General features: G+C 35.9%; 1 protein-coding gene across 4 annotated transcripts in view; it reads right to left on the reverse strand.

The window, feature by feature from the left end:
• The window catches only part of CASK (calcium/calmodulin dependent serine protein kinase), a 199,112-nt gene that overhangs the window by 139,423 nt on the left and 43,922 nt on the right, over positions 1-15,767 (reverse strand). For all 4 annotated transcript variants that reach the window (XM_034074363.1, XM_034074362.1, XM_034074365.1 and 1 more), the window contains exon 2: positions 5,334-5,446. In XM_034074363.1, the coding sequence (XP_033930254.1) occupies positions 5,334-5,446 (113 nt within the window). The remainder of the gene's footprint in view (positions 1-5,333; positions 5,447-15,767) is intronic.

The raw sequence follows: 15,767 nt of genomic DNA on the forward strand, positions 1-15,767 counted from the left end.
CATATGATATAGTATCATAAAATTTGATGCCATACAGATTTGCAATGCCTTTTACTTGGAGACATAAGCTCAACACTAACACTGCATTTTTTTTGCTCAAACGTTTAAAAAAAGCAGGGATATAGGTATTGAAATTTATACACAGATACTTTTGCAAAAAATAATTTGATTCACCATAGCCTTCCAACATCAAAAGTTAAGATACTGTTGGGCATCTTTATCTAGAATTAAACAAAGCTTTTAAAATTAACAGCACTGACAAAGCAATTTCAAAATGCAAGTCTAAATAATAATAATATTAAGAAACCCAAACAAACACAAAACCAAAACAACAACCAACCCTCCCTCCCCTCAAAAAAACCAACAAACCAAACCCCACAAACGAGCAACAAGGGTAAAGTATTTCAGGAAAGAAGGAGAACAGGAGTAAGGTCTCAACAGCAAGAAAATAACTCACAACCCAAAAGTATGTCAGGGAAAAGACCTGTGGGCCCTTTGTGGAAAAAAACAAACCAAACAAAAATCAAACTAATGCAAACTTTCACATTTCCCCCCATCTTGTCCCCCCAACTAATTTTGGAATTCTTCTCCTAAAATGGATGATCCATAACAACTCTGGTTTTGATTCGATTGTCTTGCCTCAGTGCTAGAAACAGTCCAAGAACTATATTCAAAATGCTTCTTTCTTGGCTACAATTTTGTTCTTTGACAGAGCCATAACATTTTGCAGAGACTTTCTTCACAGCTTCCAGTAGAACCAGTTGAGGTTCTAAAGGAAACCTGAACCATTCCTTATCAGCTCATCTGTTCTGCTTCACAGTGACACACACACATACAAACCTGTACAGATTCGTATATCAACCTAATAAATACAGTCTAGCCTATCATCAGGTTGTGAAAGTAATTCTAATAACTTTCTTTGTGAGGACATTTCTATCAAAATGAATTACACATAACTGAATCTAATATACAACGAATTATATCTTGAAAAACAACTTCAAGGAGATGTTGTAAGCACAGGGCATTGCCATTTAGATTGCTTTAAAAAACACTCAGCATGTTAAAAGACAGCCATCTGACATTACAAAAAGGCAGGCAAATATCCTATATTAGCTTTAACTAAGTATAGTAAAGAACCCATCACCGTTCTCTTCCTGAGAAACTGTTTGCACTTAAGAGATACTTGGTGTTAGAACCGCTGACTAAAAGAAAGATATGCAAGCCATACAGAGAATTATAAAGAAAAGGAAACTTCATGGGATGTGAAGATAGCAGCAGAAGAAATGGACAGTAAAAGGTAACTATGGTGTCAGCTGTAACAAATTCGGAAATAAGTAACATGCTTTTTACAGTTTTCTATACCAAAAGTTCTGAGTATAGCAACTAAGACCTGTATGTGAAAGTAAGTTTATTTACACTATTTTTATGAGACCTCAATGAGTAAGCCTGTTTCTGAGAGCATCAAGTATTCTTCAACATAATCCTCTAAATTGAACTGTGCAAAATAGTATCTTTTGTACCTAAAAATATTAAAGCTTTGCATTTCATTGTGTATATTTTTAATTTTCTGTCATATGAAAGCACAGTGAACTGTACTAGAATCTGTCACCATGTAAACTAGCCACCACTAATCCAGTAGATCACGCAACCACGTGAACAGTGACAAGGTGTCAATATACTTCATTAACATGCTTGAATTACAATACTACAGATATGGATGACACACCATATGCAAGACCATGAATATGAATACTTAAATCCAACGGAATTCAGCCTGAATTAGATTTGTTAGCTGTCAGGCATTGTTACATAGAGCTATTTTCCCCCTCCCCCTGCATTATCAAACTACTGCAGAGATGCACGCAGACACAAAATTCACTTGAGATGTCATTGTCTATACACACTATGTGTATTGAGCAGTCTTAGGGAAAGAATGCTCTACTGGATAGAAGTTTGCCTTGCAAGCTAGTGGCTCACAAATGCCCATGATATTTCAATTGATAAGCACAGATTAGCTTAGAGAAGTATCAATTTTTCAAGCTTGACTGCTATTGTTACTGTGGCAAGACAGATACCATTATTGTGAGAAATCAGTATAATTTTTTTTTAACGAATTGTCTAGACTGTCAAATAGTCCTTTTAAAACATTCCCAGCCAACCTTAAAAGAAGTTGAAGGTTAGAGTTAATTGAAACATCGCATCTAAGCCAGGTTTAAATTAAAATGTTGTATCAAAGGCAGTTTAACTTTTTTGACTTGAAACATTGTGTCAAACAGTTTCAACTTAACTTTTTTAACCATAGTACTGTTACACCTGAATTTCTCCCTGTACAATATTAAAACTATACTGCCCACAGATTACATGCAGACTGTTGCTACTAATACCACAGAATCACACAGGTTAGAAAGAATGTCCAGAGGTTATCTTTTCCATACTTTCGCTCAAAGCAGTTCAAAGTACACAAGGCAATTCAGAGCCTCATGCAGCTCAGTCCTGAGTATCTGAGGAGTCTGTCCACAGTCTCTCTATGCAACCTGCAGCAGTTTTACCATTCACAGGGTGATTTCTTTTTTTCTTGTCTCTAGTTGGAATTTTCCATGTTGTGAGCTGTCCACATGGGTTCTTGGCTTTTCAGTGTGCACCAAGATGCAGAGTTTGGCTCCATCTGCTCTGAACCCTTTTATTAAGTAGTTGAAGACAGCACTAAATTTCACCTTAGCTTCTCAAGGCTAGACAAACCCACTTCTTTCAGTCCATCTCTGCTGGATTCATGCCTATACAGCATTGTTTTTCCTATATGGGGGAACCAAGACTGCACACAATGCTCCAGATGTGGTCTCCCAAGGCATGCACAGAGAAAACAATCATTTCCTTTGACTTTCTGGCTACACTTCTGCAACAGTATGCTATGCAGTTGTCTGCCTTTGCCACAAGAGTACACTGCTGACAAATATAAAGGTGAAGTTATTGTCCATAAACACGTTATCTCACATGGGCACTTTTAAATGAAAGCACTCAAGAACAAAGACCTCGTCATAAATACGGAGGCATATTGGCCCCTTTACCATTCAACACTCTACATATTTGTGAAATTAATGGAAGGAACTGTGTCATCAGCTACCTCACATGCAGAATATCCTGCTCTCCCAGTCCTGTGCCTCAAAGAAAGACTGAAGGTGGAAAGTTGTACAAAGATAACAGGTGGCAAGCTCTGAGGTAAAGAATGTTCCTAAGAATCAATCTTACCATTCCATTCTTACACTTTAACACAATTAACAAATATAGCTTTCCCACAGTTATGTAACATTTATTTTATGCAATTACCACCATCAGCAGGGTCTGTAGCGATAGGGCAAGGGGTAATGGGTTTAAACTTAAACAGAAGAAGTTCAGGTTAGAAATAAGGAAGTTCTTTACTGTGAGGGTGGTGAGGCACTGGAACTGATCACCCAAAGAAGCAGTAAATGCTCCATCCCTGGCAGTGTTCAAGGCCAGGCTGGACAGAGCATTCAGCGACATGGTGTAGCACGAGGCATCCCTGCCTATGGCAGGGAGATTGGAACTGGATGAACTTAAGGTCCTTTCCGACAAAAACGATTCTATGATTCTATATGATTCTATGATCATGGCTCCCTACCAATGTGTTTAAGAAATGCCATATCAGAAATAAGCAAAAAAAAAAACCCACCAAAACCCCACCCAAACTAGACCCTAGGGGAAAAAAAAACCAAACAAAACAACAAAACAAAAAGACAGAGGAAAACAGAAGGAAAAACACAAAATAAACAGCACACAAGATAGAGGATGTGAAAAACAGATTCAGATTCTTATGCAGAGTTAAGAACTTACTTCACATTCATTTATACAATTATGTGTCTTAATATTACACATCTAATGCCTAACAATTCAAAACCTTAAAAAAACCCCAACAAAACAACCATACAAAACCCCAACAACAATCCATCATCACAACCAAAACAAAAAGCCTCTAAACCCAGAAGGTGTTTATGATCTGTTAACTCAGTGACATGCTACCTTGAATTACAATGCTATCAATACAGCACAAGTGGATTAAAAAAAAACCAACCCAAAATTCTTAGCATACTCCTAAGTCTTTTCTTTACACCCAGGCAGCAAATGCAAACTATCAATGAGTATCCTTCAATTTTTCAGTGATTATATTATTATTATTATTGCTTTCTCTTTTCCTCCTGACGAGTCCTTTCTCTTCTGTCTACTATTTCTCCCTCTCAACAATTCTTTCACAGCCCAAAAATTACTCTCATGGAGCAAGGAAAGCCATATTCCACTAGAGATAGAAAAGTGTCCTAGCAGCAGGAGTTAAGATAAGGCTCAAAGAAAGACTACAATACGGACAGAACTTCTTTAAAAGATATCAAATCATTTTGATAAAAATACACTAGCTCCAAATGCAGCATTGATATAACCTGCCAAAACTTTAACGCAGCTATACATAAGCTGAATATTACAGAAAGTGCTGCTCACACTTGGTTGGAGGTCTAGGAAAAACAAGCAATGGCATTATCAGATTTAAAGTTTGAAGTAAGACTTGTGAGTTACTTTGTAAATCAAACTAGGTACTGTTTGCTATAATTACCAACAAAAGTCATTGGCCCTTTTATGCTGCTGAACCTGGGACTAAGTCATAAAGACTTGGACAGCACAAGTGGAATCCTCCAAAAGAATATGATCTCCAGAAAAAAATACACTGGACATGGAATACACAATGATTGTTATTCAGTTACCATGCTCTTTCTGATAAAGTGTGAAAGAAGCACTTTAAGCACACATGGGTTGTATATTCAACTTAGAAAGCCAGCCTTTTATTTACACTGTAGCAGTTCTGCAGCATTGTTTTAAAATCCTGGCTATATGAAAAATGTATAGTTTTTTATGTCATTTTATACACCTCAAATGCAAGTTTTTGCTCACTTTGTAGCAAACTACTTGCTAAACTTGCACTAATTAAAACAAAACTGATGTGTTCTTTATTTCCTTTGTATGCTTTTTGTTTCAGAATTTGTGTTTTGTTTCAGAAATTCTCATTCTTAAAAAAAAATGCAAAGAAATAGCAATGGCTTAGCATTAGTATAGACCTTCTATTATTTCCCATATTTATTATTGCAACTGAACACCCATAGGAAGTACTAAAGATTAGAAATGCATGTAAGTTAAATTTGCAATATAAGATCTTGCTCTAAAGCTTCTACAAGATATAAACCAGAGAGGATCTTACAAAGCACACAAACATGTAAGAGGTTGACAAAAAAAAAATCTGTCTGCTTAAAATTTGTTAGTTTGCTTGTTCTTACCTTCTGTGCTTAATCCAGGACTTGAAGTGAATTTTGCTACATCGACAATCTTTACAGCAAACTGCTGCCCTGTTTCCCTGTTGATACATCGCCGCACAACACTGAATGGACCCCTGGAACACACACAAACAGAAAACAGCAATATATAACTGATTCTCTTTTATGTGTTGAGCTACAGTTCCATTACTCCTAAACAAAGTTTAGATTCCAACATTCAAGTGTACTAGTTCCACAAAAGCTTATACCTCTCATGCTTGATGCTCATTAAAATGTAAAATTAATAATTTTAACTACAGACTAGTATAAGGAACACTAAATGAGTTTTGTATTTTCCTATATTACAGACATACTCTCTTACCCTGACACTTTAGAAACCCTGTTCTCTTAGAAACCTTGTGTAGCACACTGACATTATTATTAGAAGTATGCTTTATTTTGATACATAATCCAAACGGGAGGGGATGGGGGGAACTCAAACCCAAGAAGAGAAGAAAGAAAACCAAAACCCAGCAACATCTCCAAAGAAGAGGTGAAAAGTTTAGAAATTACTATTTCAAACAATGGAAAGGTTATTCCTTCTAAACAATTATAAGAGAATTGTTGAGCCCTTCTGTTTGGTTTCATTTGTTTGTTTTACATAAACTAGGTTTATTCTGAGCTCATTTGACATCACTGGATATAAACAGCCTCCATGACAATACTTCAAAATTCCACAAAAAATTACAACCTCTCATCTATGGCACTTAAGAATCCTGACAGAGTTACAGATAAGACTTATTAAAATTAGTTCAGACAGATGTTAGTACTGCACTCAAGTAATAAATTATGAATGAAATCATACTTGCCAAGACATGAGTTAGAACAATGTCAGCCTTTTAAAAACCATGACCACCTATACATTTTTGTAAGCTTCCTTTAGAGGATTATTTAAGCTCTTGGTGCCTTGCCTAAAATATGGACACTTCCATCCAATATTAAAGAACAAACAATACAATCAGGTAACTATGGTCAAATTTTCAAACATAAAAAAATTAATAGGCCATGAAAACAGATACGGCTGCTTCAAGACTGCAATAATTGCAGCAAATCAAGTCTTTTTTACTACTACTTATTTAATGACTGACAAGATAGTTCTGAAGAAACCCATTCTGCAGTCTTCTCAAAAAGATGTAAGGGAAAATCTGAGGATGGAAAGAGCCTTTGTTCAGAAGTTTATTTATTAACATTCACCTTGCTGAGTGAAATAAATGCTTAAATATAGTTTAAAAGACAAATTCTTCTGTTCAAGCAGTGAACAGAAAGTTAGCTTACAGGTTTCTGAGCAGTAAGATTACAAAGCAACACAATTCTTGAAATAGAAGATTCCCTGCAAAGGGAGAAACATCCCCCTGAGGGCACTTACAAACCTTTATGACCGGCTTTTGGTATTCCTTTATATAACAGATAATATAAATATGTAACTCAGCACACTACCAAACCTGTACTTCCATAGCTAAAAACCAATTCCCATATTCATTTAATAACAGACTTGCAAAGATTTCTATAAATTGGATCATTTCTGACACAAAACATGAATACCAAAACCAGGCAATGAATCACAATCTAAGCATTCACAAACAAGGAAAATACTTACTAGCACATCTATATACATCAAATTATGCTGTTGTGCTCAAACAGAACTAACTATACAAGAAAACACATGGGTTTTCCCTCTTCCCTTGCTCCTAACATGCATTGAAATCCCCTCTGAATCCACACTCCACTGGTATTCAGTATCTGGCCTTTTACCAACAGCTACCACAGATATTTTAAAAGAAGTTGTTCAGTTAATACTCTAATACTTAGAAACTCACGCCTGTAAATGCAAAACGCTCAACTTCTTTTGGCACTAGAAAGACTACAGCTATTGACTTGTAATCCTTCCCTTCACATTTCAAAATGTAATCACTTATTAAAAAGTCCCATTTTACATAGATCAGTGTCACCTGCTTATCCCAAATCTGTTTACTCTTTTAGCATTTGTCAAAGTAAAATTGCTTTAAAATAGTATAAACACATTTACATTATGGTAATTTGGAAATAAATTACTAGAAACTAAATGTGTTTCATTAGACTGATTGTTTTCTTTTCATTCTCATTGTTTTTTTCCCCACACAAAGCCTTTCTGAAAACATTAAATAACACTTCTAACATAATCTGATACAGAATGGTAGATCACTAGACTCTAGGGATACCTTTCAAGACCATATCCTTACTTCTAGGTAGACCCCTGACTTCTACTCATTCACTTCAACTCTACGAATATAACTATGTTTTGCTGTTGACCAAGCTACTTCTAGATTTCCCAGGTTCCTCAAGTCTGGGCTGGACAGCCTGCCAAGCCTGAATATGCATACATACTTAGAGCAGATAAGCAGAGATAGTTGGAGGAACCATAAATCAAAAAAGAGCATATGAGCTGCAGCTCCAAGAGAGATCACACTTCTGGTCATCCCCCCCCTTCTCTCTCTTAACCATTACTTCTTTTTTCTTTGCATTATATATTAACATTTCATATTAACCCTGACCTGACTGCTCTGCTTCCCGCATATTAAGTCTGGGACAAAAAAATTTAAGCATCTTATTCAGTTATCATATCCATAAGTGAGAGGGTACAAGAGACATCTGTACAGTCTCAACCTTTGTGGCATATTGAAACTTAGCTACAGTTTTAACAGAGCCTTCTCTACTTAGATTGAGGAATGCAAAGACTCTTTAAGTAAATCAAAAGTGTTTCAAAGCATAGAAAGTAAGAATTCAGTGACATCCACAATAAACTGATTTTATTATCAAAATACACCAATTTAGAGTTTCATACAGAAATGAAAAGATTTTTAAACATAACCTGAAGATTCAGCTATTTACAAGTCTTAAGACTCGAACTTTCTCAAAACAAGCTCTCTCATATTAAAGCCACGGACAGTCTCAAAATCTATGACAACAGCAGCACAATAAAGGCTTGAATTTTCCAAGGGCAAGACTTCTGAGGAGTGGCTGATATCACTTGGTTTGTTCCGCCTGGAGTAGAGAAGGCTGATGGGTGACCTGAACACAGTCTTCCTCAAATGGGATGGTGGAGGGGGAAGTAGTGACAAGTGACAGGACTCAAGCAAATGGAACGAAGCCACATCAGGAGAGGTTCAGGCTGGACATGAGGGAAACATTTATGAGGAAAATACTTATTAGCACAAAAATATTTATTACCCTTCACTGAGAGGGTATTCAGTCACTGGAACAGATTCCCCAGGGACTCTGTTGGTCACAGCACCAACCCTGTCAGTGTTCAAAGAACCTCTGGATAATGCTCTTAGTCATGATTTAGTTTTAGGTAGTCTTGCGAGGAGACGGGAGTTTGACTTGACGGTCCCATTGAGAGAGGATCCATAAAGGATCCTTATGGATGCCTTCCAACCCGAGATATTCTGTCATTCTGTGATCTTAAAACACTCATGACAGGTGCACTCATTAATGAAGCAGACACCATTGCTTCCATATGCTAAGTAGCAGAAAAGAACTTTTAAATAAATAGCTTGCAATTAGTTTTTTTACTTTTCCCTCACAGTTGCAATGACACACAGCAATTTTACAAATAAAGTTTTAATAGCCCATGGTGATACTGTCTAATCTGAGTCGCAAAACAAATGTGTATGCTTCCTAACACAGTAGTTTCAAACTTTATTTGGAAGTTAAGTAACAAGTCTTTCAGGCCACCCTCAGTCTCAGCAGTAAAATCACACTCTTCACAGTCAAGAAAAGGACTACAGTATTTCATCTCTCTAATAAGGAGCTATTCAACAGTTGTGTCTGCCACTGGGGAAACATATATCATATCGTCTCCAAATGACAATTTCTATAGCCCATTTTACTAACCCTGCAGCTCAAATTATACAGCTCTAAAATACAGAGGTAATGTAAACAGGGGAAGGGACAGTTGTAACATTAGATACAGACCTTCAAACCTGTTATAGACAGATCAGACTGATTATTTCTTTATTTATTAAAACAGAGGAACCAAGTTAAGCTGCATAGCAAGACTTCACCTTGTAAGTCATATAAACTACAACTATAAGGTCAGGTGGTTTATATTTTGTTTCTCTCTGTGCTACCCTTGACAAGCATTCCTGCTGATACACACAAATCTTTGATTTCAGACCTCCTGCCTCCCCGCAAGCTTTCAACATCTTTCACTGCAGTTTACATGCACACAACAGGCTACAACAGCTCAAAACATGAGAATCATTAAAACAATGCAAGTAGTAAGGACAGATGTTTTTTCACTGATATTTTGTCAACACTGGTGGAGCCCATTCCAGCACCTACAATTCTTTGAGTCCCACCTGCAATGTATATCAGAAAACAAAATGTATTTGCTTAAACTGAAGTTGAAATGCATGCTGATTCTGGCTGTCTACTGCAACTGCAAATGACAGTGTAACACCACATTATTAAGAAAGTTATTGATTACAGGTAGGCCATAAAAAAGTGGATAGGAATGCTGAAGAGGTGCCTTACAGCCACTTCTTTTCATGCTTCCAAAATTTGAATAAGCAGGGAAGGTCCTGATATAACCTTAACTTTATTGAAACTATTTTATGGTGATTAGCTTTACTGTCTAGCACAAAACAATTATTTTTTTTATATCAGCTAGATGCCAACTTGAAGAAAATCAATTACTCCCTCTTTCAGAAGTATACCACTTAAAGAATAAAATCCTAAAAATCTGAGACCATCAAAGTCCATTTTATAATCTCTTTCACTTTAGATTATTTTACTTAGTGTATGCCATTAGGACTTCAAGGATAAGTACCATAAGCTGATATTTTGCAAACTATTTTTTTATAGTAGATTCTTGTTGTTTATATGCCTGTCTTGCACTCCAAACCATGTTTGGACAGAGCCTTGGGTGACATGGTTTAGTGTGAGGTGTCCCTGTCCATGGCAGGGGGGTTGGAACTAGATGATCTTAAGGTCCTTTCCAACCCTAACTATTCTATGATTCTATGCTGGTATGCATGAATGAGAACTGGTTGTGATTAAAATATACCTTGCTGATTCTTAACAAGCACAAATACCTGCAACCAGTAATGACAGCCTCTTCCCTTCCCATATCTGGAATGAACTGATCTTTGGGAATGGAGCTCCCACTAAAGGACAGTATAAAGACACATTCTGATGCTTATCCTTCAGAACCCCAAAATTTAAGATTCTAAGTAATTCATATGTCAGATGACCAAGGATTTGCTCAACATCTCTCCCAAACAAATAAGAATTTTCTGAGTAACTTAGTATAAACCATCAAATTCAGTTTCATTAAGTTAAAAAAAAAACAAAAAACCCCACCAAAAACAACCAAACACACAAACAATTCCCTGAAAAAGAAACATTTTGTCAGTAAGACCAACAACACTGAACAACATCTCCTCCAATGAACAGAGTGCTCCTTTAAAAATGACCTTCCATTTAGAAGTAAAAGGCCTTCGATTCTCCTTTCCCATAAGAAAATGAATTAAGAACTTGAAACGTGATTAAGAACTTGAAACATGCAATACAGGTCTTAAAGTAACCTTTATTCAACATTTTAAATGGAAGATCAATATTTCCTTAAAGGGATTATGTCAGCTTGTTGCATGAAGATACTATAAATGAATACAATGTCTGTCACATAAGAAATTTTTTTTTTCCTATTTAAAGGCTATGCATCTGCTTACCTAAGCAGCAGACAACACTGTTTTTGTCCTAATGTGCTTAATACTTCCAAACCAACTTTATCCAAATTTATAAAAATTGTTGGGAAAAAAGCAAATTACAATCACATTTTAAAGAGATAGATCTCTTCCCTCTTCACTCACCCATGTCATTTATAATATATAATTGTTCTTTAATTTTCCCTTTGATTGAAATTAACCTCTTTTGAAAATTAAGTATTTCCAAGATCAATTAAACCTGCAATTAGTCATTATATCAGCTCATTCGCACATGGAACTGCAGCTTAAAACAGTGACTGAATCTCTCTGTGAATCAGCATATTGGATTAGAGGGCATCCACATTTAAAAAGCAATTGCACCATTGTTGGGTAGACATTTTCTGGTTTATTCTCAAAGGAAAAATTCAAATACTGCATTATTATGACTGTGGCACAGAAGAACATTTGGTTTGAAGATCTGATACTTCTTTAAGAAAATCTGATACTTTTAGAAGATCTTATACTTCTTTAGAAAACCAGATATACCAGAACAAGTCACAACACAGAGTTCCCAGGCAGCAACATTACTATCACAAGTATACTTCAACAGGTCACATCGTGGAAACCAAGTCAGTGTCTAACTCAGTTTTAGGGCAAAACTGACAAAGGACAAAGCACAAGAAAGCAGCCCTATATATATACATATATATATATAAATAAATATACTAGATATAAAATAAATACAATTATATGTTTTATTAATGTATATATTAACATATAATTACAGTATATAATATTATATATACTGTGTACATATGTACCTTCTAATATTAATCCAACAGAAAAGAGAACATACAGAGTACCAAAACTGTGGTTCTAAGGTAGGAAAAAACCCTAACAACTTACAAGTCTTCCTTCAACTTCATGATAATTTTTATGAGATGTAAGTAAACTTAAACACTTTTAAAAGTACTGAATTATGCTGCTTATATAACATTTGAGTAGAATATAGATTTTCTTTTGTAGTGATTTTGGAAATAACAAAATAACTGGAGAAAAGCTACTGAGTAAATTGGTAAGATTTGAAACATTTAAAACCAGTGAAACTAATGTGAATAAAAGATTGGAAATTGCAAGTATTTTTTAAATAACAGCATTTAAAGAATTTAAAAATATTAGCCAGGTGCTAAAACATGTTTTATAAATTATTGTTACAATTTAAAAATATTCAACTGCTATCTGTTTTAAAGGCTTAAGCAAGCTTTTATGCATAGGAACAAAAGAACCATCAGGGAAAACACTTGTCAAAAATCCTAGACAAAAATCCTTAAACTTAATTTTTCAACACAGAAATACTTGATGGGGAGGTGACGATGGGGAAACATGCTTTAAGAAACATAGTCATATCAATGCAGTGCACTATAGGAGCTAATGAGGCATCTGGAGTGACCTTAGCACTCACAGACTTTCTGCTGTAGAGACCTCATTGCAACTCCAGACAGAAGCAGTGGCTGCTAGTGTGGACTAGACACGCAGTCATGGTCCTCCTTCCAACCCACTGCTCTGCTGGCAGCATTCTCCTCCTTGCAGTATTATCAGAACCCATGTTTTCAGCCCTCCTCAAAGCCTTATCTGACTGAAACACTCCTCAAGAAAGCTTTAGGGTATGCTTAGAATGTACGCAACATACTGAGAAAATACTGGCTTTCAATTTTAAGATTTTATCCTATAATTCAGAAGCTTGTTTACATGTTTTTGTAACTATAAAAGCAAAACACTTGCAGAAAGAGGAAAGACAAGATAGCAAAAGAGATCTATCTTCAGCCTGCAAGAGGGATAAGCTATCCAGCTATCCTTACCTGATCTGTAATAACCTCTATCAACAGAAATAGTAAGTTGTGGCCCGATTATTCTTATCAAGCAAAAAAGCAAGAATGAATTTATCAGTCATTCTACATTTTAATATATGAGGTATTTACCAAATCTCTTAGGCATGTATATGCTATAAACAGATGCTGGTATGTAAAAATATCTTTAATTTATCTTTAGTTTGTAAACAACTCATTTTATCTTGACTTACTGGGATACTGAGGGGATGGGAAAGGAAGAACACTGAGACAAGATACTTACTAGATTTTCTATGAAATAAAAACTTCAGTACAAGTCAAAACCAACATTCTTCACATGCAAGCTATTCAGAAAATATTTTCGTGTTCACATGTACTACAACACCCTTAATTTTCAGAATTCCATAATTATCGGTTGACACTGACCTTATCCTTGTAAACTCTACCATCTTATGCATAGACAAATGGAAGAACTTAGGTTGAAGGGTACTTCTAAAGGGACATGCTTAACAAATTTTGCAGGACATCCACTTCTGCTATCAAAACTGATACTGCCATGTTACCTAATTTTCTGAATACAACCACTTACAAATAGTAATTCACCTCAGCATTCAGGTAAGCAAATTCTGCTTTCAATAAATATTGCAGTAATAGACTTCACAGCCTTAAAAGAGTTGGTCCAAAAGCTGCAGCCGTAGCAAATATAGTAATGGCAAGGGTACTCTCCCCCTGTTCCACCTTCAGGTTGGTGAGAACTTACGTCTCATGCAAGAACTTACATCTCATCAAGAAGTGATTTTGCACAGGTAGAGACCGGTAGTGAAAGCACAAAACCTACTTCTTGAATAGGAGAGGGGAAAGCTTTATTCACTGAGAAATTCCCACTGGAAATACTTCAATAAAATTACGGAATCAAAATCCACAGAATTTTAGTTTTATTCTGCAACACTGCACATAAAAATACAACACACCAGCAGCTGAATCAAGAGCATCAGTTCAAGTGTTCAGAAAAAAATATGCTGTTCTCCTAACAGATACTTTAATATCTGAAGAAATCTTTTGCCCCTTTCTGTTTTTTTGTGAAGAAAGAGCTATCGAACAAAATCAGCAGGCAGTAACGGAAACCTGAAAAAAAAATTGTAAAACTACATTAGGTATGAAATCATTGAACAGTGAGAAGAAAAGCAGCAAGAATGAGCAAATGTGTTTTAAAAAGTACTGCAATCACAGGAACAAAAGTGAGTATATTAAAAATAATAGCTTTGCCTCCAAAAGAAAAGCATATCTTCAGTCTCGTCAGCAAGAGACAATGATCATTACTTTTCTTTTTCCCCATTCTGAGAACCATTTTATCCCATTCACATCTTAACACAGTCTTGTTCCATCTTAGGCTGTGCCTTCACCAGCATTTCTTCAGCAGCAGCACTGGCCAAAACAACAACCCTTCCAGATATTATGCTGGTTATGCTGAACCAAATCAAAGCAGCAGCAAAACCCACGAAAATATTCCACACAAACAGCTCCCACTTTTTACTGTGTTACTTTTCATCTAGAGCAGTTGCTTGATTTTGCTTAAAGCAAAGTTATGCAAAAGAGCTCTGTCAAGACAGTCAAAACCAGGAACAAACAGCTAGGACACAGGTTGAGCTTAAACAGTACTGCTGCTAAAAGTGAACCTAGTCTCAGACCACAAAGATTTTTCATATGGTCCTACAGCCACCTGTAGGACCTGCACTAATACAGCATATATGCATTCACGCAATGAAGCAAAGGAACTCATCTAACTGAGAAAGTCTCAAGTAAGTCCATATATAGCTGGCTCCACTGTGCATAGTTTATTTTACAAGTGCTTTCCGTAACACATAGCACACAGAGCAAGAAGAGAAAGGAGGACAGGCATATGTCATTCACCATTGTTGCCAAAATATCCTTCATGAGATTACATCCTCAAGTGAATTATCATCATTAAGAACTCCCTACATCTCTCCCTCCTGCATTGTGATTCGATTTTAAATTTCCACTTTAAGATTATTAATTTCCACTTTGCATCTATTAGTCCTGCTAACAAGTTAAACAGAGCTTACATACTACTTCCTCTTCTCTCACACACACCTTCTACCGAGCCTAACAAAAATGCACTTTTTTTATCATGAAGTCATTCACTTAAGTATCTGTTCCGTGAATCTGTTCCAGTTTTATTTTTTCTTAACAAAAGGAACCAGAACTGTACGTAGCACTCCAGTTGAGGTCTTATGAAAAGTTAGCACAATTTTAACAATGTTTTCTTCTCTGCTGGAAATATTGTGCCTACTACAAACCTATACTTGCCATCATAACACACACATCATATAGCTACCTAATATAACTGCACTCTTCTCTTTAGTTATTTCCAACCAAACAGCCTTAGCCTACTCCAAAGCCTGTTCCAAGTTCTTCCATTTTCATGTGGTGGATCCTGTATTTAGAAGTTCATAATTTCCACTACTGAAGTCCGTGTTTTTTTTCCCTTCTCTGGATGATGCCAGATCCTCCTCTGCAGCAATTATCTCCAAATGTTGCATCAAAACCCCCAAAGTTTAACCATTATATTTCAATTTAGTGTTTTTACTTTTAAAATAATCTGTCAGACAACTAATCCAAAACTTTACCTTTTTCAGTCTTTCCTCTTTGAATGCCCCTTTTTAATTTCTTCTTCAGTCCAATCTACAATAGCTTGCATTTATCACACTGTAATTTTTATTGTTTTAAAGAAACTAGCAACCTAAACTACAAGAGGGAAGTTAGAGGGAAGCACCAGCATATTTGCCTGACAGAAGGGGTTTTCTCATTTCTTCAAATACATCACCACTAATTCAGCTGCCCCA

Source organism: Melopsittacus undulatus, chromosome 2 (genome assembly GCF_012275295.1).
Source record: "Melopsittacus undulatus isolate bMelUnd1 chromosome 2, bMelUnd1.mat.Z, whole genome shotgun sequence".
Classification (NCBI taxonomy): Eukaryota; Metazoa; Chordata; class Aves; order Psittaciformes; family Psittaculidae; genus Melopsittacus; species Melopsittacus undulatus.